The sequence below is a fragment of the Cyphomyrmex costatus genome, unplaced genomic scaffold (genome assembly GCF_001594065.2).
Source record: "Cyphomyrmex costatus isolate MS0001 unplaced genomic scaffold, Ccosl1.0 scaffold726, whole genome shotgun sequence".
NCBI classification, from domain to species: domain Eukaryota; kingdom Metazoa; phylum Arthropoda; class Insecta; order Hymenoptera; family Formicidae; genus Cyphomyrmex; species Cyphomyrmex costatus.
The window spans coordinates 215,001-242,007 of record NW_017280296.1 but is presented as its reverse complement, the minus strand read 5'-3'; the positions used below and the strand labels follow the sequence as shown (position 1 = coordinate 242,007).

Genomic DNA, 27,007 nt, shown 5'->3' with positions numbered 1-27,007 from the left:
CTTCATTTTATATTTTAGTTTCAATTAACTATTTGCTATTTGTTACATATATATTTAATTCGAAGAAAATATATACAATAATTACATTTCGTTCAGTACTTAATTACCTTCCACATGTACGCTTGAAATGATTATATTGAAACTATGGATTAAAACTTAAAAACTCGATTTAAAAAAAAGTGCTCACTCTTCGATTTTAATATTTATTGCAAAATGGTCCTGAAATGTTCCAAAACCAATTCCAGAAGGAAAATCAGAGGTGCAGGAAAGTCAGGGTTGAATTCAATCGAGGACCACCGTGATTTTTTAATTATTTTGAGAAAAAACTGATTCTTAATTTATAAATAGTCTTAAAAATAAAAAATTATCTGGAATTTTTTAGATGAATTGTCAGATAAATTTATCTATATTATCTAGATTAATTTAAATGTAATCATCTTTATCTTATCTAAGATAAATTTCCAAATTTTCATCTTATCTTTATCTAGCTAATTTTAAAATCATCTATGCACAACACTGATTTTGAGCTATATTAAAAGAAAATTGAGACTACTGGCCTTTTAGGCGCGCCGCCATTTTGAAAACTTCAAAACTGACAAACATCGTCGTAAACCGGTCTGATCGAAAAAAAAGTATTCTTACGTGAAAGAGCGTTCAATTTTCTATAAGAAAACGTCTACATTTCATTTTCAAACTTGCCTCTCATGCCCACTAATGACAAAGGAAAAGAGCGCTGCGACGAGAAAGCCCAAAAATTGGGTGGCCCACTTGGCATGGAATGCCAATTTTATGAAAAATTTATGAGCCTAAACATTATTTATCAGTGCATCATGTTTGATATTTTATTAAATTGTAAAATATTTTACTTATTTAAATATCATAATTATCTGCATATCATCTATCGCGGTCATATAAATTAGTTATATTTTTAAACATATTTATGTATTTTTTTGCTATCAGCAAAATGTGTAGCCAAAATGATTGAATCGATTGCTGTTATGGAACCACAGTCCTGCAGATACATGCACGTGTGTTCATTTTATCATACAACGCAAGCATTTATGTCCAAATATTAGGTGTCCATTTAAGACCTAAGTTATTTTTAATTCTTAATTTTATAGTAGAATATAATGCATGTATATAAAAATATATACTAGAAAATATTTTTCGATACATTTGTTCCATTTATATATAATAATTAATTTTTTTACACAGTGCCACATTTTGCCCGAGTGAAAGTTTGGAAGAATTGCGAAGTCAATAATACCATTTTCGTCTGGTATCACTCTGAATCAGCTGAGCCAGACTGGCAACCCCAGCCACATACATGCATCTCCAACGGGTCTTGGCGCTACCAAGGTCGCAATGAGTATCTCATTAACTGCCACATACAGGTTTGTCGCATGTATGCCACATACAGACTTAATTCACTAATAGGATAGAAAATATGCTCTATTATGCAAAAACCACTCGAAAAAAAAACGTTCTCAGTGAAAGAAAAAATCAAATTACTTATTAATGTTTATTTGAAAATATTGTAGAGAATCATAATTTTGAGTCATGGACATAGAGTATTATTTTAAAAAGAAAATTACGGTTCTAGTCTCTTATTCTTTCTACTTCCGAAAAATAAATTCTGTGTTCCAAATAAATAGTAAATTACTAAATTTAAGTTGTGATCCTATGTATTAGGATATAACCGAGAACGGCCCTGATGTCGAGCATCTCAACGCGCTGCATGGTCCAGCTATATTTCTTTCCGGCAAGTTTTCCTGGTTAGCTCGGCACGTGTGGACCACTTATACGAAATGGACGCCGAATTTTTCAGATGACAACCAGACGGATGAGAATGAAGAAGCAGCAAAGATAGGCGCCAAATTGAACGATGTGTCAATCCACTCAATCACGAATGACACAAGGAATGGTCACTTTACAGGAGCGCAGAACCGAGACAGAAGAGAGAAGCACAAGGCTACTGTGCACCTGTGCCATAAGTTGATGATTTTAGAACGTTTTAGCATAATGGAGTCTGATGTATACGCCGAGCAAATCGGACCTGGCATCATCGAGCTAAATGTTAAGACATTGTTTGGGTCTTTGTACATTTTGTTAACAATAACGCCGATCGAACCGCTGCTGCAACGGGTGATCCATCAGTTCTACTCGCCACCTCTGCTGGCACCATACGCTAACTTACATTTCCTAGGTGAATGCGTGATGTTTGAGCGCGACATTAGGATCTGGAACTCTAAGAGATTTGAGCGACATCCAATCTTGACGCGCGAGGATCGCACCATCCAGATATATCGCCGTTGGTACTCACAGTTTTATTCTGATCATAGTCCCACCTACGAAACGTCTATGAAAGATTTACAATGGTAGCAATATTTTCTTTTTGAAATATAACTTGTATACACTTTCTGTTGTGTATCTGTAGGTTTTAAAATTATTACTTACATATGTAATTTATGCGCAATTCTTATGTTAAAGTATTCGATATACGTTAATTGTATAACATAAATGAGAGTATTTGGTATTAAACAAAATTAAAATATTTATCAGAGCGCCTATATATATTTATTAATGCTTCATAGATTTCATGTATTTGCAATCAACAAAATTAAAAAAAGGGAAAGAGGGCGCCATGTCGGCACACAAAAAACCGTTACATATATTATTACAAAATAATATTATACAATTGTGAAAGGAATATGATTTCTTGCCACATATATAACATACATTTTATTTCATTTTTTTTTTGTATGGTGTAATAATAATGTGTATATTACGGTTTTTTGTAAGACGAACACAGACACTTGGCGCCTTTTTTCCCTTTTTTAAAAAAGATAATTTTGTTGAAATATCATACGCATTTTGTAATGTTAAAATCTCTTATAAATCTATATACATATATTATTCTATATACATACATACTATTATATTATATGTATATATATATATGTTATTCTTATTATGTATATTCTTTTTAAAAACGTATTTTTGAGATAATTTTATGATGTAAATTTTAATATAAAAATGTCGAGGATATAATAATTTTTGAATTAATCGCAATTAAATTTCGCTAATCACAGAGCTAATATTTCGCGCGCTCAGGCATGACGATATGACAAGTGGTGAATGTGCTATGAGGGCTTCTTTAACGTGCGATATTTTCTAGAAAGTTGAAAAAGAAATACATTTGTACATTTTTAATGTTTAATTACATATACGTGTGCATAATTAATATGCGTAATTAAAATCGGAATAGTATATCGTAAAATATCAATTTAATAGCAAGATGTTACAAATAAATGTGATGTTAAAATAAATTCATAACTATAATATGTTCATTTGTCTCATATGGTAAACATTTGTATTTACATCATAAATTTACATTATAAAATAAGATATACTAACGAGTGCCATCTGACGTCTAAATATGAATCAGACAACATTTCTGAGGACGATAATGATGATGATGACGTATCTGACATCGAAATTTGACAGTTCATACTTCGCATCGCAATATTTCCATTCGTAGGTTACATAGGCCATAAAAAACGATTTTATTATAAAATTTAAACTTCTGAGTAAATTGAGAATATCGAGAAGTCGATTAATTTAGTTATTTATTATGAGATCCGATAATCTCGGGTGCTCGGAACTTATCGACTCGCGTAAATATACGGTGCGGTCTCGCTTCGCGTCACTTGGCGCGAGACATTACCGTGTCTCTTGATATACAATTTATGTACATCAGATGACAATAACGAATAAACAATTAGCAGTTCGTCACTTCATTCTAATCGTTATTTCGTATAGTTTCACTTATTTAGACGAAAATATCGAGAGAAAAGTAGTAATAATGTGTATTTGGGTAGCCTCCCTCGACCCTCAATGATCTTGACGGTGACGTATGTTATCAATGTCATGACCCTGAGTGGCCTCCGACAGAATTTAGCAGGCGGTCGTAATCCATTTAAAAGTTATTTAAAAAATGGTTTTTAAAGTAGCGTCTAATTTCTGCTACGTATAATATTGAAAACTATACTATACTCTTCTCCAGTTTACATTATGGCTTTCCAAACGAAACGAAGTCCATCCATTTATATTCTCTACTTCGGGGCATACGAATCTAATAAGAAAAAGTGTGACTCTGAACCGACAAAAGATGCTACGTCATAAGGACGTTTTCAAAATGTCGCTTGGAGAACCACGGTCTGTGGGACTTTTTTATTATAATTAAGATGCTTGAAATGTTAATTTAATATCACTTCTTTTTATGGCATTTTGTTTTTTATTTGCAAAATACTGACTTGACGCCTTTGTTATATTGATAATTGTGTTTTAAACTGATATTATACCAAATATTCATTTATAAACTAACAGTAAACATACATTTTCTAGCGCTGTGTCGATGATTATTATTAACAATGACATACGAGTAAAATCGTATATCTCAACAATCTGCAACTCCTGGTCGCGACTTTTGGCTGTGGCAATTGTAGCTGTTTTTCCCATGTAGGGTAGTTATTATTTTTGTCTTTTTAAATTTATATCCTTTATTTATCTGCCTTGCAGAACGCAATCCCTTCTACATAAATAATTGCATTCTCTCCTATAGATCTATGAAATCTTTGTGTATGTACATAATATATTATACATGTTTCAGTAATCAATAATCACACTTTTATCTTTCATATGTGTTAATTAGCTCGATATATCGGGCGCTTGATAATTCCTCCGACAATGCTTATGAGCAAATAGAACTCACTGAACTGAAACGAAAAGTTGTCTACTATTTTATAATTTTTGCAATAATTTTGAAGAGATATTAATTACTAAATATCGCCAAATATTAGTTTTCAATAATTTTTTTATTAAAGTACTATCAACTTTACAAAGAAACAGCAAAAAATAAAAATTATTAATTTTTTTCTCATAGAATTATAGGTAAAAGAATCCTTCAAAAATTTTCATCCACATTTTACTACTGTATTTTCTTATTTCTGAGTATTTTTATGAACATGAGAAGATGCGATACTAAAAAAATTTGAAAAAATTTTTATAACTTTTTGAAAAAAAAATAAACAATTTTTGTCACATGTTATTTTTTGGAAAATTGACAGTATTTGAGTAAAAGATTATTGAAAATTAATATTTAACGATTTTAGTAATTAATGGATTGTTAACTATTGCAAAAACTATAAAGTGGTAGAATTCTCTCTCTCTCTCTCTCTTTCTTTGTATAATGATATAATAAACTATTGAAAAAAATTAATATTTAAAAGTTTATATAAGGATGTATTGGCGCAACGTTCTAGCATTGACAAAACCTTGAAAATTTAATAAATTATTTCTATTTATTATCTTAACACATGTGCAAAACCTGAAGTCGATTCTCTAACTAGTTCACGAATTATTCAACTTTTAATTTTACATGAGTTCTTATGGAAAAGCAGCATATTCCTACTTATATCAACAAAATAATAAAGAAACAGCATTGCCAATATTCTGAAACTTTATTGTAAGTAAATAAAATACTGAACAATGTTTCTAAAAAAAGTTTATATCGATTCACTAACCCGTTATCAAGATATTAATTAATAAAGCAACGCAAAATTTCGAATTGGTTAGAAGTCACACTTCGACTCGCATTCAACTATCATACGTACGAGGTACGCAAGAGGTACTAACTTAGAGTGGAGTGCGGTGTTGCCGCATTTACTACATGATATCAGGCATCTTATTTTGAGTTGTATGAAGTGTTAAAAAGGCAAATATTATGTTAATGTTTGTTTACATATTTTGTGGATTTTTAAGTATTTTTCGACGTCTCATATACATTAAATGTTATCACAATATGTGTTTCGTTTTTTCGTTTCTAGCAGTTGATTTCAGGTGAAATTCACGTCCAAAAATTTTTTGCCGACAATCACAAAACTTGTAAAATATACAAATATATTCATTTGTAGTGTCAAATATTGTATTAACTGGCATTATTTAAGTCCTTTACACGAACATGATATGGTGCATATCTTAATTTATAAAAGCATAGAATTTCATCAATTTCAAATTTCAGTCACTTTTGTCTGGGATTGTATAGCCAGAACATTCTTAAGATGAAAGCGCATTTTAACATTGCATATCCTTAAGATAAAAAGCATTTTAACATTGCATATAATGCAATAACATCGTTGAAACGCATTATTGCTTACATAGTATTATATAAAAAGAATTAAGATTATCATTTTGTTTTTGCGCAATCGCCTTTATCTCGTTCAACAGAGCATGATATTCTTATATAAATTGCATTCTATTGCCTGCATAAATCGCATTTTCATCTGCGGTTGAACAGATACAAAGTGAACTCACAAGGCATGCTAAATAAGAGAAAGTTGAAAAAAAGTTGAGAAAATCGAATTGGGATAGTAATGTTGACAATGTTGGAATGGTGCATCGGAATTGTGACTATCCTAATGATTATCCTCATATACTTTGCATATATCTTCAAATTCAATTGGGTGAATGTTAGTGTTTTGACTTTTATTTTCTGAGAATTTTCTACAAAATGTGTTAAGATATAACTACATATATACTTTTTAAAGGATTTGAGAACTGAGATTAAGACCCGCAGCTTTTACGAGAGTAACAAAAATCGAAAGGTAGGCAAAGAACTACCACCGGTCTATCCAAACGGATGGTTCGCTTTGCTTGAAAGTTCACAAATAAAAAGTGGTCAGGTGAAACACGTGTCTGCTCTTGGCGAAAATTTTGCAGTGTTTAGGTACGTTAGATCGGGATACAAAATTTTCTTTATTTTTTTATATATTTTGAGACATCTAGAGATAAAACATGTTGTATATTTATTATCTACGAACGTTTCTCCAATTTCTTTAAGAACCGAAAAAGGCGTTGTGAACATTTTAGATGCATACTGTCCCCATTTAGGGGCAAATATGGCCGAGAATGGCCGTGTTAAAGGAGATTGTCTGGAGTGTCCTTTTCATAGCTGGACGTTTCGCGGAGATAATGGCTATTGCGAGAACATACCTTATACTACAAAAGGTATCAAGTTTTACATAATCTTAATTGAGTTTTAGACTTATTCATTGAACAAATAAGTCAGATAACGTTTATTAGTGTGTATATCGCACAAAATATATTAATTTAAATAATTAAGAGATGAGCAAATATGATGTTTGAATAAGTGAAACACTAAACAATTTTATAAAATAGCAAATGTAGTACATTAATGTATAATACATTTTAGCCCAAGAGATTTTATCAATTCATAAGAGAGAGAGAGAATAAACATATAAAAAATATTTAAAGCAATATTAAACTTTATAAAAAATGAGATAATGAAAGATCAAATTGTAGGTAAACAATGTAATTTTTATCGACATTCGAATGTACTTAAAGCACATAATGTTAAACTATATAAAGCTATTCTCAATTAGTCATTTTTTGCAAGGACACGCTAGCAGTAAAAGAGACTTTTATATTTAAGAGACATGATATAGTGTCTCGGCGCTATATAAGACAAAGTGCAGCGAACTACTGCATAAATGAATATCAGTCAATAGAAATTCCTTTCCTTTGATACTTTGATCTTACCATTTTTTTTATATTTTTGACAATGTCTCCTAGGCATTGGCTTATTAACGTCATTCCTTATTAAACAATGTATTGGTTATTAAGATTATACATCTTGATGTTATTTGCATACATTTTTTGTTGGACATTTTATGCTTTGTTCTTTAATTTTTATATTTTATACAAATGGAGATTATTGTTGGATTCACACTGCATCCGACATTTGTCGTACGAAAACTCTGCAACCAATTAAAAAACAAGATTTCGTTTTGTATCTTTGATACGATTTTACTGATTGGTTGCAGAGCGTCATATGACGCATATTGGATGTAGTGTGAATCCAGCATATCTGAATATGACTTTTTGTTGTTGTAAATTTCTTTTATATGTTTAGTTACGAACTAATGAAGAATTTGTGAGCCGAAACATTATATACATTAATGTATATCATATTTATTATTTTATAAAATTGTTAAACATTTTACTTATTTGAATATTTTAATTATTTGTTTATCTCTCGATCGTTTATCATAAATTAGTATATACCATGCTGTGTTTAGGCTGCGTTTGTTTTCATGTTTATCCACTGCAAGCTCCATTCTACTTCTTTTCTGCAAATACTGAGCGATAATGATATAGGATGAAGCTTATAGTTTATGTAAGCATGAAAAATGAATACTTTTGGATGCTCTGTTTATTAACAACAGTACAGAATGGTAAAGGAACGGAAAAGCAGGAGCTGAAAGATCACGTCCGAACAAAGCGACGTCAGTACTTTTTTATTAGACAGATTACGGCTCGTAACGTGTTCTTCGTTTGATTTCTCCAAAAACAATATCAACGGGCATAGAATGTCGGCACAGAGCTAGCATAACAATACTATCTATGTATTCTTTTGTTATCAGCATATGTAACCAAAATGTTCGAATTAATTGTATTTTAAGGAACCTGTTTTATCGTTGTTATAATAGTTATTTCATACAACGCAAGCATTTGTGCCAAATATTAAATGTTCATTTAAGGCCTAGGGCAATTTTATATTTCTTTGTTGTGTGTGTGTGATTTTATATTAGAATAAATATACACTAGGCAACAAAATTAACGCAACACCTGTTCACATCACTCTGCAAAAATAGGCAAACTTCAAGATAGAATAACTTCGTCAAAAATCATCGTATCGAGATGTTTAAAAAAGCATTTTATAGCTTGAAACCTCTACTTTTCAGATCGCTACTTGAAAAAGTGGTCTCATGGAGATTTTATGAAGTTACACAAACATAAATGAAAATATATCAGATCTCAAAATTTTTTTACGAAATTTGCAGAGTTCAACGGGGCGGACTAAAAATTGTACGCAAATGCGATTTACATCATTCGAAAGAGCGAATCTTTACCTTTAATTTGCTTTCTTACGAAACTCCGTACGATTTTTTTTCGCTGAGTTATTCAACGTTGTAGTAAAAGAGTCATTTTTGCTTCAACGTTGAATAACTCGGTGAAAAAAGATGTGTACGAAAAATATTCTCGCTGTTTTCTATCTATACATATATAATTGTTTATTTTTTATTCACAGTGCCACATGTCGCTCGAGTGAAAGTTTGGAAGAGCTGCGAAGTGAATAACATTATCTTCGTTTGGTACCATTCTGAATCAGCTGAGCCAGACTGGCAACCCCAGTCGCGTACATGTATCTCTAATAGGTCTTGGCGTCACCAAGGTCGCAATGAGTACCTTATCAACTGTCACATACAGGTTTGTTGCATATATGTCACAGACAGATTTTATTCTCTGATATGATAAAACATATACTCTATTACGCAAAAACCACTCAGAGAAAACTAGAAAAAAAGATTCTCAATGAAAAAAAAATTTAAGTTAATTATTAGTGTTCACTTGAAAGTTTTCTGACAAAAATCATTTTTTTAGAATCATGGATGGAGAAGAAATATTAGAGAGAAAATTACCATTCTATTCTTTTATTCTTTTACTTTCAAAAAATAAGCTCTACTGTTTCCAATAGTCAGTAAATTAATCAGTAGACGTATGTGCATTAGGATATAACTGAGAATGGGCCTGATGCAACACATCTCAACCCACTGCACGGTCCCGTATCCCTTTCTGGCCAATTTTCTTGGTTAGTTCGGCACGTGTGGATCACTCGCACAAAATGGCGGCCAAATTGCCCAGATGATAACCAGGCGGACGAAGATGAAGAAGCAGTAGAGATGAGCACCAAGATGAACGATGTGACAATCCACTCGATCAAGAACGTCAACGGGAATCGTCACTTTACAGACGCACAGAACAGAGACAGAAGGGAGAAGCACAAGGCTACTGTACGCCTATGCCATAAGTTGATGATTTTAGAACGTTTCAGCATATTGGAGTCCGATGTACTCGCCGAGATAAACGGACCTGGCATCATCGAACTAAATATCAAGACGTCGTTTGGGTCTTTGTTCATTTTATTGACAATAACGCCGATCGAACCGCTGCTGCAACGAGTGATCCATTATATCTATTCGCCACTTCTGTTGGCGCCATACGCTAGTTTGCTATTTGTAGGTGAACGCGTGATGTTTGAGCGCGACGTTATGATCTGGAACACCAAGAGGTTCGAGCGACATCCGCTCCTGATGCCCGAGGATCGTAACATTCAAGTATATCGCCGTTGGTACTCACAGTTTTATTCTGAGCATAGTCCCACCTATGAGACAACTATAAAAGATTTACAGTGGTAGCAATACTCCTCCCAGTATCCGGAAACAGATTGAAATAAATTGAAATAGGTTCATTTGGTAGTTGCTAAATACAAATTTTTGATTTTATGAATCCATTTCAATCCATTCAATGTTCGAATCTATGTATTTTAATTCATGACTTGGAATTGAAACTATGGAATTTCTATTTCTTTCAATCGAAAAAAATGTTTACCGAAAAAATATGACACGCAATTCATTTTAATCCATGTCGTGAGATTGAATCTACAAAATTTGTATTTCTTACAATTGGAAAAAAATTTTGCGGAAAAATTGAGTCATGCAATTTATTTTAATCCATGACATAGAATTAAAATAACGTAATTCTTATTCTTTTGATCCAATGCAGGTTTGAGAGCTTTAAATCTATTTTTGTCGATAATACATAGATTGGAAGAAAGTGAGTTTTATTCTTTTCAATCGAAAAAAAGTTTCGCTAAAAAAATTAAGCACGTAATCCGAGACGTAATCCGTTTTCATCCTTTTGACATTGTATTAAAATAACGTAATTGTTATTCTTTCAGTTCAAAATAGATTTGAGAATCTCGAATCCAAGGATGGTCCTAATAGAGATGACCTTATTTTATTCAATTAGTAAAAATTTCGCGGTTCATGAATTTATTTTCACTTGTGACACAAGTAAAAAGTTATACATTTTTATTTCAACAATGCACAAAGATTTGTTGTGAATTAAAAAATAATAAATATAAAATTACTTTTCAAAAGATTAATTATAATGTAACATATTTCACAGTTATTCCGCGATTTTGTTTTTTATGCGTTTCTGTTAACTTGCTAAGTAAACCGTTTAAATAAGCATGTCAAAGTTAAAGATATCGCAATTTAGCACTATGTGTAACTCAGTAATATCACAACGTCAACGTAACAAAAAGTTATGTTAAAATTATTGTAAAATTACAAGTAAAATTCCCGTTTCAATACATGAGAATTTATTCCACGTTTACTTCCTATCAAATATATTTTAATGATGACAAATACAAAAATATGATTATTAAATATTAATTCCTGCCGTTAATGTTTCAAATAACTGCAAGCAATTGACGTATTTAGATATTATAAAAGGAATAAAAGATAAAGAGATTTAATATATATATTTTATTGTTTCAAATATGTTTCTCTCGTGTTTTGAACTTTCCGTTAGTTTCAATTTAATTTGCTTGCCTTTTACGAAATTAATTATATTTTAGCTTTTATTTATGTATAAAGTTTATTAAACTTATGCTTATATTCTGTCTTTCAAAATCAAGTACTTATAAAAGTATTTACAAATAATGTATTGTAGGCTATTATAAAATTTCAAATGTTTTTTAATTTTATATAAAGATACAGTAATTAAAACTGAGTGATACCTAAATTTTAAGCGAAATCGTAAGGCTCGTAGAGAACAGGTTCTTTAGTTTGTTCTCTGTCTGTTTATTGCTGTTTATTCGTGTAATTTTTAAATATCGTACAAATTTTTTTCACACTTTCCAGGAGGATTTTCAATCGCATGCTGGAAAATGCGTAAGTCATGATTTCTGCTGTTTAACCACTTCTCACCGTAAAGAGTGAAGGGATTATAAGACAAGGAATAAGTCCGCTTCGGCATTGATATCGATCAAGTCATTTTTAGCAAATCTCGATAAATTAATTTGCAATATTTTTTTACTAGCGTTTTTAATAGCACTGGCTCGATAATTATTAATAACGATGACATAAAATCATATATTCCAATCATGCTGCGATCCTTGTATTTGTAAATTTTATAACAGAATTTAGCGAGGTGCGTTCTCATACAGATTATACTATAACACATGACCGAACCCCGGCAATGCTCCATCTACACACAGCACTTCACATTTTTGCCAGCACATGTAATTTCGAGTCAGATAAAAAAATAAAGGGCTATAAATGCCCTGAGAATCAAAAACACCAGCACGACGTGTTGCTCTTTTCGGACGAGAAATGACGCTTGATCCGATAAATTAATGTAACCTTGACCAAGTATTATTTAGGACTAGTCGTGACATAACAGGATAAATTAGACTAGATTACATTGATAGCATTGACAAATCGGAAGAATGAGCGAAACTTCAAAACAGTATGTTACATTGGCAATTTCCAGTCATCAAGTGAATTTTATTACTCCACAATGTTATATCTAACCTGTTCTCTCTATTGTAAAGATTAAATTAATCCTCGCGGTCATTAAAAAACGAAAATATAAAAATATTTTTACAAACTCAAAAACATTTTTAATTGTTTCTTTTACAATTGTGGACTTTGAATTTCTTCACTCTATCGTTTATATTTCTATATTTGTATCTGCATATATATATACATATATGTATATACTTACAAAGTTTTATAGTGGATAACAATGATAAATAAGGAAATGAAATTTCTTCATCTAATTTAAATTGTCATTACATATTTTCTGACTTGACACAAGTAAGAGATTAGTATTAAAATGTCTAAAAAAATTCTATGAAAATATTACATTTAAAACTTTTAAAATAATATAAAATTTATGAAAAGTATATATTAAAAACATACGTACAAATCTATAAAAAATCGTCATATTCAATTCCAATAGTTCAATAATATTATCTTTTTTTATGTTTTTATCATTTTGCTGTTTTTCTACCACATTAATACATAGTTTTTTTTATGAAGATAAGAATGGAAAAGTTCCTAACAAACTCCAATTCAGCACTACATATGACACACAACATCAGAGTATCATCATTTAAGTACATTATGACTGATTATACAATATTTTCTAAAATGACAAATAGAATTCTATGTGTACATATTTGTCCGACGCATGCAAAATAATTCCACGTTAAATCTTTTCAATGATGACAGATGAATAAAGAAAATGTGGTTATTATATAGGCTGCGTTATTATACAGTTTGCTGTCAATTAATAGTAAATTAATTCTTGCAATTAACTTTATCAAAGCGAACGCAAGTAATTTGTGTAGATATTTATAACAGAATCGAAGGAGAATAAGAGATGAAAATTAAATATTTGATTATATATCAAATATATTTTTTGTTTCTTTATTTTATAAATTGAATTTAATTTACCTCCTATTTCTGGTATCGGAATATCGAATAATTTGAACTAGAATCAGAAAATTTATTAATACGTATACTTATAATTGTACACATACATACAGACATACAAACACATATCATGCGTAATATCAAACTATATGTATATAAACAATATAAATATATGTATTGTGCATGATACATACAGACACATACATACATAAACATTTTAATTTTTTAATTTTTATTCAAAGTATAGTAATTGAAGTAGATAAACAGTTGAGTAATATTATACTTTCTTACTAAACTAAGAACAATACAATTAGAACATTTATACAAAAAACACGTTAAAATATGGTTCTATTTATATTGATTTCTTATTTTTGTACAAAAATAATTAAATTCTTGTTTATTCTTTTGCTTAATTTATAACGTATGGAAATATTTTTATACGAAAATATCAAATACCTTTTTAATTTTTGTATAAAGCTGCAGTACTTAAAACTATTTAAATTTGTACAGAATATCATTTTTACATAAAGATTAATTACAAAATTTGTGCTGATATTGAAAAATATGTACAATTAAAAACTTGAAAAAATTAAAAGAAGATATTTGTATTTAAAGCTGCTTAAAATATGCCCAAAGACCTCCTTTTGGTGTCGGTAATATAGTGCCATGAATCATCTTTAAGGGTATTTGCGTTTTCGGGGATAGTCCCAATCTGTATTTTCTCAAAATTATAGCCAAACCTGCCTTTATCTGCAACTGGGCCATTCTCATGCCAACACAGATTCGCGGGCCTTCGCCGAATGGAAGAAACGTGAATTTATCGATGCTGTGTTTCCTCTCCGAGTTGAATCTTTCAGGATCATATGCCTCGGGGTTCTCCCAGTATTGGGGATCCTTATGGAAAGCTGGAACTGGTATTAAAATTTCCATTCCAGGTGGCACGCGACAGACAACTCCATCAGAGCCTTTCAGTTCGCACTCTTCCGTGCAACGCTTCTTCATTACGAATCCTCCGGATAACAATCTGAGTGTTTCATTGAAGACTTGGTCCATATATGTCATCTCTTTTAAGCCTTCATAAGTGATTTCTCCGTTATATTTGTTAAGTACGGATAATACCTCTTTTCGTAATTTCTCCTGTATTTCTGGATGACAAGCCAAATCAAATCCAATGAAACTCATAACAGTGCTGGACGTCTCATAACCATCGATGATGAACGACATAGCGTGACCCGTGACCATTGCAAGGTCGAATTTATCATCTTCTGCTCGTTCCTGTTCGACCATCAAGTGAAGAAAATCATTCCTAGGTATTCCGTCCTTTCTTCTTTGTTCTAAGAGTTCTGCAACTAATGTCCTGAAGAAATTGTCGACGTGCTTTGGGATTAGACTTAGTTTGAAGATTTTATTCAACGATGGAATGAGAAATATGATAGCAAACATAATTGTACTTCGTATAGACGGTTTAAAAATGGCTTGTCCGAGTTTTCTAAAAGATATATCTTTTTTTTCGTCATCGAAGCAGTATCCATCTACGCCGAATCCAGCACCAGCTACTACCTGCGCGGTGTATCTGGAAAATAATGCCTTCATTTCGAATTCTGTCTCGTTGTTGCTCAGCTTTCTGTCCATGTAGTGCTCCATCGTTGTACACACCTTTTTAACGCTTTCGAGCAGAATCTTTAATCGCATGCTGGAAAATGCGTAACTCAACCGTTTTCTGCTGTTTAACCACTTCTCACCGGAAAGGCCGAAGGGATTATATGACAAGAGATCTTCTGTTGTTTGGTCATCAACGTGTAGAGCATTTTCGGCAAAACTTGAAAAATTAGTTTGCAGCACAATCTTCACTAATTCCGGTTCAATGATTATTAACGCTGGTGACGTAAGGTTATAGATCCCAATCATGCTGCGACCTTTGTTGTCATTGTAGATCTTCGAACAAAAATCCGAAATATGCGTCTTCATGCTGATCACCGACAACATGTTGCCGAACCCCGGCAAGGCTCCATCCACACATGGAACTCCACATTTTTGCCAGTACTTGTAATTTCGCGTCAGATAAAAGTAAAGAGCTATGAGCGCTCCGAGAATCAAAGACACTAGTACGATAGTCATGTTACTGTTCTCGGACGAGAAATAACCGCTTGATCGGATAAATGAATGTTGCCTTGACTACGTATCATTCAGGACTGGTCGTGATGTGGCGGTGGTAAATTAAATAACATTGATAAGTCGGGAGAATGAACGAAATTTCAACACAGTAATGATATAGATACATTGCATTGGCGATTTCCAGTCGCCAAATAAATTTTATTACTCCATAATATTATATGTAGCATTTTCTCTCCATTGTAAAATTTTAATCGATCCTCGCAGTCATTGCAAAATGAATATAAAGAATATATTCAATATATTACAAAAATTTTTTAATGATACTTTTTTTACAAATGCGTTCCTTCGTTTTCTATATTTATGACTGCATTGCATGTTTACAAAGTTTTATAATATAAAATATAATTTACATATGTACTTATATAATTCTACATAAAATGGTACATGTTATTAATAATCTGTTACGAAATTAATGCGAGTTGTTAAAAATAATAAAAAGAATAATTAAAATTTTTCATCTAATTCGAATTGTTATTATATATTTTCTGATTTATTTAGACGAAACAATGAGAGATAGGTACTCGAAACTCTAAGAAAGAAATTTCATCAAGATATTATGTTTAACATTTTTAGCATAATAAATTATAAAAAGTAGGGGAGAATGTCCTGAATCGTATCGTGTTCTTTTAAAAAAGAAAATTCTTTTTTAAATGATGTTAAAAATTTGAACGATAATTGATTTAAGATAATTAAAGAGTGTGAAATTAAAAAATATCAAGAGTTTTGTGATTACTTTTGCGGTCTATTGTAAAATTTGTTCCAATCCTTCGAAAGAACCAGTGTCCAAATCGGACCTTTTTTTGGGTTTCCAAATCGGACCTATACAAAAAAACACTTAAAAGACGAGTTAGCCGGCTAATTCATCGAAGGAAAAAAGTTCGCCACAACCTTGTAGTACTAATGATCGACCGACCATATCTGGTCTAAGGAACACCAAATTAATAAAATATCATGTGTCATTAGACTCAGATTGATTTTTTTATTAATTTTAATTCTAATATTTTAAACTGCATTTTAATCTTTGAGTCTTAAATTGCTTGTTTTTACTCAATATTAATTAATAAAAATTAATTAAAATATTTTAAAATTCTATCTAAAAGTCCATAAAAATAGGAAAGATCCGATTTGGAACTCATAGTTCCATTCCAACTATGAGTTCCAAATCGGACAGGAAAATGCATTTTTACATTTTCCATTATAGTTCGGTACAAGTAAGAGATACGTCAAAATGGTTTGAAACAAAAGTGAAGGAAATTAAATAATCTTTCAAACGGCATCATTGGTTTTAAGATCGGACTTTATTTACGCCGTATAGTAAACAAAAATTGCAAATAGATCCGATCTAGACCACTCTCCCCTATACGTTGAAAACATACGCACAAATCCATAAAAAGTTGTTGTACGATTTATAAATTCCAGTAATTTAATATTATTTTTCACGTTTTTCTATCTGTGACATATAAAGTTTTTTATTAAGGTATGTATAGAAAGGTTCAAGACAAAATCGCAATTCAGCACTGCATATGTCATAAAACATTACTGATTTAGCTTCCTGTTCGAAAGATGTACCTTTTTATAAAAATTGCGTTTCGTGCAATGATCATGCACATATAGTTCATCATTTAATCACATTTCACATTTGTTGAAAAATAAATATAAGTAGTACAATCATGTACATTATGTGTGAATCGAAATACATCTTAAAGCAGCATTTTGCACACATTTATGCCATTTTGTATATTACATATTTTAACATTTTTTTAGTTAATTATAAATTTTTTAACTAGAAAGTAAATAAATTTTTTTTAAGTCTTTTTCTTATATCGTTGGAATGTGTTTATTGGAATTGTATCGTTGAAATGGAATTTTTTTTAAAGCACATAATAATAATGACACGACACAACTTGTGAAAAATTTTATTAACTTAAATAAAAAACAGTATAAAATTTATAGTAATTTTAAATAAATAGTGGAACAAACTTGATTTACTTTAACTATTTTGTATTAGATGTACAAATTAATTCTCGGTCTTTTTTTTATCAATTTTGACCTCCTTGACTGTTTTAGACGATAGGAAACGTCTTGCTGGGTTACTCCAAGCGTATATGCAAGTTCTAATTGCGTTTAGCAAGAATTTTCATTTAAAATTTCCTCCAACTCTAAGTTTTTCACTTTTTTTTAGTTTACGTTTACTTTTTTTGGTTTGTTCCACAAGATCAAAATTTTTCTTTCGAAACTGTTGGAACTATTCTTTACACGTTCTGTACGGTACAGCATTTTCGCATAAAACTGAACAAATCATTACTTTTGCACCAGCCGCATTTTTTTTTTAGTTGAAACGCCAAAAAAGAGGCAGCGTCTCAAATGTTACTCTTCAAACGACATCGTATTTACCGCTGATTCTACAAGTTATGTTCACAGGAGGATCAAATATTGTACCATTTAAAAACTGAATATATAAAAAATGGCACTTTAAAATGATTAAAAAGAGGGGGGGGGGCTTCAACTTAAACTTCTGAAGTCGCTGAAAGATAGGGACCGAGAATTAATTTGTACACCTAATACTAAAACAATAGTCAATGTTAGCGACAGAGAATTTATTATAGAATGTACAAAAATACTTTGAAAATATATTATGATTTCAAAAATTTTATATTTTTAATTTTTAATAAACTTTTAAAGTAGACAAAATTGAGTAATATTATACTTTCTTACTAAACTAAGAACTTAAAATTATAATATTTATACACAAAAAACACGTTAAAAATGGTTCTATTTAAATTGATTTCTTATTTTTGTAAAAAAAATAATTAAATTCTTGTTTATTATTTTCTGCTTAATTCATAACTCATGAAAATATTTTTATAGGAAAACACCAAATACTTTTCTAATTTTTGTATAAAGCTGCAGTACTTAAAACTATCCAAATTTGTACAGAATATCATTTTTACATAAAGATTAATTACAAACTTTTGTGGTGACATTAAAAAATATGTATACAATTAAAAATTTGAAAAAATTAAAAGAAGATATTTGTACTTAAAGCTGCTTAAAATATGCCCAAAGACCTCCTTTTGGTGTCGGTAATATAGCGCTAGGAATCATCTTTAAGGGTATTTGCGTTTTCGGAGATAGTTCCAATCTGTATTTTCTCAAAATTATAGCCAAACCTGCCTTTATCTGCAATTGGGCCATTCTCATGCCCACACAGATTCGCGGGCCTTCACCAAATGGGAGAAACGTAAATTTATCGATGCTGTGTTTCCTCTCGGAGTTGAATCTTTCAGGATCAAATTCCTCAGGATTCTCCCAGTATTGGGGATCGTTATGGAAAGCATGAACTGGTATTAGAATTTCCATTCCAGGTGACACGCGACAGACAACACCGTCGGATCCTTTTAGTTCAAACTCTTCTGTGCACCGTTTCTTCATCAGCAGTGCTGCAGGTACCAACCTCATACTTTCATTGATTACCTGATCCATGTATGTCATCTCCTTCAAGCTTTCATATGTGATTTCACTACCGTATTTGTTGAGCACAGATACCACTTCCTGGCGTAATTTCTCTTGACTTTTTGTGTAACGGGCCAAATAAAATCCAACAAAACTCATAACAGTGCTGGACGTTTCATAGCCATCGAGGAAGAATGATATAGCCTGACCCGTAAGCATTACGTCATCGAATTTGTCGCCCTCCGCTCGCTCCAGTTCAGCCATTAAATGAAGAAAATCATTCCTAGATATTCCGTCCTTTCTCCTTTGCTCCATGAGTTCTGCAACTAATGTTCTAAAGAAATTGTCAACGTGCTTCGGGAGTAGTCTTAGTTTCAAGATTTTATTTAACGATGGAATAAGAAATACGAGAACGAACGTAATTATAGTTCGTGTAGACGGTTTGAAAATAGTTTGTCCGAGTTTTCTGAAAGATATATCTTTTTTTTCGTCATCGAAGCAATATCCATCCACGCCGAATCCAGCACCAGCTATTACCTGAGCAGAGTATCTGGAAAATAAGGCCTTCAGTTCGAACTCCGTCTCGTTGTTGCTCAGCTTTTTGTCCATGTAGTGCTCCATCGTTGTACACACCTCTTTAACGCTTTCGAGCAGAATCTTTAATCGCATGCTGGAAAATGCGTAAGTCAATCGTTTTCTGCTATTTAACCACTTCTCACCGGAAAGACCGAAAGGATTATACGACAAGAGGGGATCAGTTTCGAAATCAATATGAATAGCATTTTCGGCAAAACTTGAAAAATTGGTTTGCAACACCACTTTCACTAGTGTCGGTTCGATGATCATCAATGCCGGTGACGTAAAGTCATAGATCCCAACCATGCTACGTCCCTTGTTATCCATGTAGATCTTGGAACAGAAATCAGCGATATGCGTCTTCATGCTGATCACCGACAACATGTTACCGAACCCCGGCAAGGCTCCATCCACACATGGAACTCCACGTTTTTGCCAGTACTTGTAATTTCGTGTTAGATAAAAGTAAAGGACTGTTAGCGCCCCGAGAATCAAAGTCACTAGCACAACAGTCATGTTGCTTTTCTCGTGTGATGAGTATGTAACGTTTGGTCGGATAAATCGATGTGACCGTGACCACGTATCATCCGCGACTGATCGTGATGCAGCAAATTTGTTGAGGCTACAGTACATTGATAATATCAATATAACGAGCGAGACTGAATAATAAAATTCTTTAATGATTCTTATCTTAATATCTTATCTAACTTATCTTAATAAAATAAATATCTTAATGATTCTTTTTTTACAAATGCGTTCCTTCGTTTTCTATATTTATGTCTGCATTGCATGCTTACAAAGTTTTATAATATAAAATATAATTTATATATGTACTTATTATTCTACATCCAATGGTACATGTTATTAATAATCTGTTACGAAAATAATGCGAGTTGTTAAAAATAATAAAAAGAATAATTAAAATTTTTCATCTAATTCGAATTGTTATTATATATTTTCTGATTTATTTAAACGAAATAATGAGAGATAGGTACTCGAAAATCTAAGAAAGAAATTTTATTAAGGTATTGGGTGCTTTCCAGCAAGGACAGAATCAGACACTGTGTAACACAAAAAATCGTTTCATCCTTGTTTAACATAGGCAAACAATAAGGATGTAATGATTCACTGTGTTACACTATGTCTACTTGTGTCGTAGCTGGAAAGCACCCATTATGTTTAACATTTTTAGCATAATAAATTATAAATAGTAGGCGAGAATGTCCTGAATCGGACGTTTTCTTTTAAAAAAGAAAATCCTTATAAGACGTTAAAAATTAAACGATAATTGATTTAAGATAATTAAAGAGTGTGAAATTAAAAAATATCAAAAGTTTTGTGATTACTTTTGCGGTTTATTGTAAAATTTGTTCCAATCCTTCGAAAGAACCAGTGTCCACATCGGACCTTTTTTTTGGGTTTCCAAATCGGACCTATACAAAAAAACACTTAAAAGACGAGTTAGCCGGCTAATTCATCGAAGGAAGAAAGTTCGCCACAACCTTGTAGTACTAATGATCGACCGATCATATCTGGTCTAAGGAACACCAAATTAATAAAATATCATGTGTCATTAGACTCAGATTGATTTTTTTATTAATTTTAATTCTAATATTTTAAACTGCATTTTAATCTTTGAGTCTTAAATTGCTTGTTTTTACTCAATATTAATTAATAAAAATTAATTAAAATATTTTAAAATTCTATCTAAAAGTCCATAAAAATAGGAAAGGTCCGATTTGGAACTCATAGTTCCATTCCAACTATGAGTACCAAATCGGACAGGAAAATGCATTTTTATATTTTCCATTATAGTTCGGTACAAGTAAGAGATACGTCAAAATGGTCTAAAGCAAAAGTGAAGGAAATTAAATAATCTTTCAAACGGCATCATTGGTTTTCTGATTGGACTTTATTTACGCCTTATAGAGAACAAAAACTGGAAATAGGTCCGATCTAGACCACTCTCCCTTATACGTTGAAAACATACGCACAAGTCCATAAAAAGTTGTTATACGATTTATAAATTCTAGTAATTTTATATTATTTTTTATTTTTCACGTTTTTCTATGTGTGACATTAAAGTTTTTTATTAAGGTACATATGAAAGGGTGAAGATAAATCACAATTCAGCACTGCATATGTCATACAGCATTAGAGTATCATATTAGTGTATCATCTGAATTAACAAGTAGAGTTCTATGTATATTTGTTCAACGCATGCAAAATAGTTCTACAGCAAATACTTTTCAATGATTACAGACGAAAAAAGAAATTATTACATTACATATTTACTGTCAATTAACAGTAAATTAATTCTTATAATGAACGTTATTGAAACGACTGCAAGTGATTTATGAAGGTGTCCAGTATTGAAAATAGAGATAAAAAAGTAAAAATTTAATATTTGATTATATTAAATATATTTTTGTGTCACTCTCTCTCTCTCTTTTGTATTTTAAAAGCCATTGCTGGAATTAGTTGATCAAATTATTTGAACATGAATCAAAAAGCTGATTAATATATGTCCCTAAAATTATATACATACATACAGTAATACATGCATTAATAATCTACTATGAGATTAATGCGAATTCTTAAAAATATATATATATTGCACATGCCATTAAATCATACCTATATACAATATATTTTTGTCAATCATTAATTAATTTAAGTTTTCCCGCGAAAAAAAAAATATATAGATTTAATGTAATTAAATATAAATTTTATTAAAATTTAATATAGTACTAAATAAGATCTTAATAACGATTTTAATAAATTTGGTTTTATTAAAACCTTATATAGATTTAATTTGAACTATATAATGATCCATATTAAGTTATATAATATTAAAACATATTAATTCAACTTATTTAAAACTTGGTAAGATTTAATTAAATTATATAAATTGGACTTTAATAAGATATAATAAGAACTTATTAAACTTAAATAAGTTGTTAATATAAACTATATTAAAAATATATACATGTTCTCATTTATTTATAAGGTTATATATAAAAGACTTTATAAATTCTTTTTATATGAATTTTGATGAAATTCTTATAAAGAACTTATAAGACTTTTACTTAGAATATATTAACTTTTTTTTGCGGAGTTTTTCGTGAAATTGACGTAAAGTTAATTGCACGGTATTTATAAATATCTGTTTGCGTAAAATATACCTAGAAGACGCTAATTTTTTAGCAGATCATTCTTTGATGCAAACGTATTTTCCCTATGCTACGATCAACAACATTAAAGTGTATGTATTGTACTTCAGTGCATTCAAAGTGTCACACGATTGTCACGCATTCTGATGATTCATATATGCAGAATCGCTGATATCCTTTTTGCAAATGCGTTTGTGATTGCCATTATGAGACAGATGGAATAAAATATAAGAGTGTGGGAGGAGAAAAGGTGTGAAAAATAACAATATATTTTATTCATCGAAATGTATCTTATTTAATTGTGTTATTTGTTATAAATGCTACTTGCGTAATTTATCATTCCCGGATTAATTATATCCAGGGTACAAATGGCATGTTCCGTGCGCTATTTTGTAGCTTTCTGTTCAAAAGATGTACTTTTTTATTAAAATTGCGTTTCGTGCAATGTTCATGCACATATAATTTATCATTTAATCATGTTTCACATTTATTGAAAAATAAAAATGAATAGTATCATGTATTATACATTATGTGTGAATCGAAATACATCTTTTAAGAAGTATTTTGCACACATTTATGCCATTTTGTTAAAAAATGTATTATATATTTTAACATTTTTTTTTTTAGTTAATTGTATTTATATCAATTCTTTAACTAAAAAGTAAATACATTTCTTTAAGTCTTTTTTTAAAGCTATATACTTAAATAAAGGTGGCACTTTAAAATAACTAAAAAGGGGGGGGGACTTCAACTTAAACGGTTCTTGAGGTTGCTGAAAGGTAGGAACCGAGAATTAATTTGTATGCCTAATACTAAAACAATAGTCACTGTTAGCAACAGAGAATTTACTATTGCTTGTACAAAAATACTTTGAAAATATATGATTTCAAAAATTTTAATTTTTTAATTTTTATTCAAAATAATTGAAATAATTGAAGTAGATAAAATTGAGTAATATTATATTTTCTTACTAAACTAAGAACTAACAATTATAACATTTATACAAAAAACACATTAAAACATGGTTCTATTTATATTGATTTCTTATTTTTGTACAAAAATAATTAAATTCTTGTTTATTCTCTTGCTTAATTTATAAGTCATGGAAATATTCTTATACGAAAATACCAAATACCTTTCTAATTTTTGTATAAAGCTGCAGTACTTAAAACTATCTAAATTTGTACAGAATATCATTTTTACATAAAGATTAATTACAAAATTTGTGATGATATTGAAAAATATGTACAATTAAAAACTTGAAAAAATTAAAAGAAATTTGTATTTAAAGCTGCTTAAAATATGCCCAGAGACCTCCTTTTGGTGTCGGTAATATAGTGCCAGGAATCATCTTTAATGGTATTTGCGTTTTCGGGGATAGTTCAAATCTGTATTTTCTCAAAATTATAGCCAAACCTGCCTTTATCTGCAACTGGGCCATTCTCATGCCCACACAGATTCGCGGGCCTTCACCGAATGGGAGAAACGTAAATTTATCGATGCTGTGTTTCCTCTCGGAGTTGAATCTTTCAGGATCAAATTCCTCAGGATTCTCCCAATATTGGGGATCATTATGGAAAGCATAAACTGGTATTAGAATTTTCGTTTCAGGTGACACGCGACAAACAACTCCGTCGGATCCTTTAAGTTCAAACTCTTCTGTGCACTGTTTCCTCATCAGCAATGCTGCAGGTACCAACCTCATAGTTTCATTTATTACCTGATCCATGTATGTCATCTCCCTCAAGCCTTCATATGTGATTTCACTACCGTATTTGTTGAACATAGATACCACTTCCTGGCGTAATTTCTCTTGAATTTTTGTGTAACGGGCCAAATAAAATCCAACAAAGCTCATAACAGTGCTGGATGTTTCATAGCCATCGAGAAAGAATGACATAGCCTGACCCGTAAGCATTACATCATCGAATTTGTCGCCCTCCGCTCGCTCCAGTTCAGCCATCAAATGAAGAAAATCATTCCTAGGTATCCCATCCTTTCTCCTTTGTTCCATGAGTTCTGCAACTAATCTTCTAAAGAAATTGTCAACGTGCTTCGGGATTAGACTTAGTTTCAAGATTTTATTTAACGATGGAATAAGAAATACGAGAGCGAACGTAATTATACTTCGTGTAGACGGTTTGAAAATGGATTGTCCGAGTTTTCTAAAAGATATATCTTTTTTTTCGTCTTCGAAGCAGTATCCATCTACGCCGAATCCAGCACCAGCTACTACCTGCGCGGTGTATCTGGAAAATAATGCCTTCATTTCGAATTCTGTCTCGTTGTTGCTCAGCTTTCTATCCATGTAGTTCTCCATCGTCGCGCACACCTCTTTAACGCTTTCGAGCAGAATCTTTAATCGCTTGCTCGAAAATGCGTAAGTCAATCGTTTTCTGCTGTTTAACCACTTCTCACCGGAAAGAACGAAAGGATTATAAGACAAGAGGTGGTCAGTTTCGACATCAACATGAACAGCATTTTCGGCAAAACTTGAAAAATTGGTTTGCAGCACCACTTTCACTAGTGTCGGTTCGATGATCATTAATGCCGGTGACGTAAAGTCATAGATCCCAACCATGCTGCGACCTTTGTTATCCTTGTAAATCTTGGAACAGAAATCAGCGATATGCGTTTTCATGCTAATCACCGACAACATGTTACCGAACCCCGGCAAGGCTCCATCCACACATGGAACTCCACGTTTTTGCCAGTACTTGTAATTTCGTGTTAGATAAAAGTAAAGAGCTGTTAGCGCCCCGAGAATCAAAGTCACTAGCACAACAGTCATGTTGCTTTTCTCGTATGATGAGTATGTAACGTTTGGTCGGATAAATCGATGTGACCCTGGCTACGTATCATCCGCGACTGGTCGTGATGTAGCAAAATTGTTGACCTACAGTACATTGATAATGTCAATTTAACGAGCGAGACTGAATAATAAAATTCTTGAATGATTCTTTTTTTACAGATGCGTACTTCGAATTCCTTCGTTTTCTATGTTTATGTCTGCATTACATGCTTACAATGTTTTATAACGTTAAATATAATTAATATATTGTACTTATAATTGTATATATATAATTGTTATTAACAATTTATGTAACATGTTATTTACAATTTGCTACGATATTAATGAAAATTATTGAAAATAACATAAAGAAATTAAAATCTTTCATCTAATTCAATTTGTTGTTATTTATTTTCTGAATTATTGATACAAAATTGTGAGAGGTAAGTATTTGAAAATCTAAGAAAAAATTTTATCAAGATATTAAAACTTTTAAAATTATAAATCATAAAAAGTAAACGTTGAAAACATACGCACAAGTCTATGAAAAGTTGTTATACAATATAAATTCCAGTAATTTAACATTATCTTTCACGCTTTCCTATCTTTGACGTATAAAATTTTTTATTAAGACGTATGGAAATGGTCAAGATAAATCGCAATTCAGCACTGCATATGTCACACAACAACAGAGTATCATTACTGAAACACATTACTGGTTGTATAATATACCATCTCAAGTGACAAGTAGGATTCTATGTGTATTTGTTGGATGCTTGCAAAATAGTTCCACGTCAAATATTTTTCAATGATAACAGATGAAGAAAGAAATTGTTTTTTACGTTACGTATTTGCTCTCAAACAGTAGATTAATTCTCGTAAATAACGTTATTAAAGCGCTTAAATGTTTTATATGGGTGTTTAGTATAAAAATGGATAAAATGAGGTAAAAATTTAATATTTAATTATTTATATTTTTTGTGTCTTTCTTATATTTTGAAGATGTGAATTTAACTTGCCCGCCATTGCTGGAATCAGTAGATCGAATAAAAGGACCTAGAATTGGAAAGCTGATTAATATATGTCCCTAAAATTATATAGGTATATAGTGGTACATGTCATTAATAATTTGCTACAAGCTTAATGCAAGTTATTAAAAAAAAATATTTATATATATACAAAAATATATATTTTTTTAGTACAAATTAGTTCGGTCAGTTTTTCAAAAGATGACTCGCTTCCAAAGACGAGTCATTTTTTCGAGATGGAATACGAAAATTGTCTGAAAGATGGGAAAAAGTAGTAGCCAGCGATGGACAAATACTTTAATTAACCTGTTTATTCATTTTGTTTTGAAATAAATGCATTTTTGAACTCAAAAAACGGACTACAACAAACGGAAACACAAA

The 27,007-nt window shown here is 31.0% G+C and overlaps 5 protein-coding genes across 7 annotated transcripts; 2 read left to right on the top strand and 3 right to left on the bottom strand.

Moving 5' to 3' along the window:
* The first annotated feature begins 213 nt into the window (after positions 1-213).
* On the top strand, positions 214-2,382 carry LOC108780707 (cholesterol 7-desaturase). The gene is made up of 3 exons (XM_018548499.1): positions 214-259; positions 1,216-1,394; positions 1,693-2,382. The coding sequence occupies exons 1-3, from the start codon at positions 214-216 to the stop codon at positions 2,380-2,382; spliced, it is 915 nt and encodes a 304-aa protein (XP_018404001.1).
* A 3,970-nt stretch (positions 2,383-6,352) lies between these two features.
* LOC108780726 (cholesterol 7-desaturase) lies at positions 6,353-10,429 on the top strand. Of its 3 annotated transcripts, none has more exons than XM_018548525.1 (5): positions 6,353-6,524; positions 6,609-6,787; positions 6,902-7,068; positions 9,173-9,351; positions 9,654-10,429. In XM_018548525.1, the coding sequence occupies exons 1-5, from the start codon at positions 6,435-6,437 to the stop codon at positions 10,338-10,340; spliced, it is 1,302 nt and encodes a 433-aa protein (XP_018404027.1). In that variant the 5' UTR covers positions 6,353-6,434; the 3' UTR covers positions 10,341-10,429. The 3 variants fall into 3 exon arrangements, with proteins under 3 accessions (XP_018404027.1, XP_018404026.1, XP_018404025.1); XM_018548524.1 differs by having other exon boundaries at positions 6,353-6,530; XM_018548523.1 differs by having other exon boundaries at positions 6,353-6,536.
* A 3,553-nt stretch (positions 10,430-13,982) lies between these two features.
* Positions 13,983-15,552, bottom strand: LOC108780723 (cytochrome P450 6a2-like). The gene has a single exon (XM_018548519.1). It carries the CDS (start codon positions 15,546-15,548, stop codon positions 14,040-14,042), a length of 1,509 nt encoding a protein of 502 aa, XP_018404021.1. The 5' UTR covers positions 15,549-15,552; the 3' UTR covers positions 13,983-14,039.
* Positions 15,553-18,584: 3,032 nt separating this feature from the next.
* LOC108780719 (probable cytochrome P450 6a13) lies at positions 18,585-20,150 on the bottom strand. Its single transcript, XM_018548513.1, has one exon. The coding sequence runs from the start codon at positions 20,148-20,150 to the stop codon at positions 18,645-18,647; it is 1,506 nt and encodes a 501-aa protein (XP_018404015.1). The 3' UTR covers positions 18,585-18,644.
* Positions 20,151-24,049: 3,899 nt separating this feature from the next.
* On the bottom strand, positions 24,050-25,653 carry LOC108780710 (probable cytochrome P450 6a13). The gene has a single exon (XM_018548501.1). It carries the CDS (start codon positions 25,596-25,598, stop codon positions 24,093-24,095), a length of 1,506 nt encoding a protein of 501 aa, XP_018404003.1. The 5' UTR covers positions 25,599-25,653; the 3' UTR covers positions 24,050-24,092.
* Positions 25,654-27,007: the final 1,354 nt, after the last annotated feature.

Coding starts and splice junctions, on each gene's coding strand:
- LOC108780707 (XM_018548499.1), top strand. CDS start 214: ATGGTCCTGAAATGTTCCAAAACCAATTCCAGAAGGAAAATCAGAG. Junction 260..1,215: donor TTCCAGAAGGAAAATCAGAG/GTGCAGGAAAGT, acceptor TTTTTTACACAG/TGCCACATTTTGCCCGAGTG. Junction 1,395..1,692: donor TCATTAACTGCCACATACAG/GTTTGTCGCATG, acceptor CCTATGTATTAG/GATATAACCGAGAACGGCCC.
- LOC108780726 (XM_018548523.1), top strand. CDS start 6,435: ATGTTGACAATGTTGGAATGGTGCATCGGAATTGTGACTATCCTAATG. Junction 6,788..6,901: donor GAAAATTTTGCAGTGTTTAG/GTACGTTAGATC, acceptor AATTTCTTTAAG/AACCGAAAAAGGCGTTGTGA. Junction 7,069..9,172: donor CATACCTTATACTACAAAAG/GTATCAAGTTTT, acceptor TTTTATTCACAG/TGCCACATGTCGCTCGAGTG.
- LOC108780723 (XM_018548519.1), bottom strand. CDS start 15,548: ATGACTATCGTACTAGTGTCTTTGATTCTCGGAGCGCTCATAGCTCTT.
- LOC108780710 (XM_018548501.1), bottom strand. CDS start 25,598: ATGACTGTTGTGCTAGTGACTTTGATTCTCGGGGCGCTAACAGCTCTT.
- LOC108780719 (XM_018548513.1), bottom strand. CDS start 20,150: ATGACTGTTGTGCTAGTGACTTTGATTCTCGGGGCGCTAACAGTCCTT.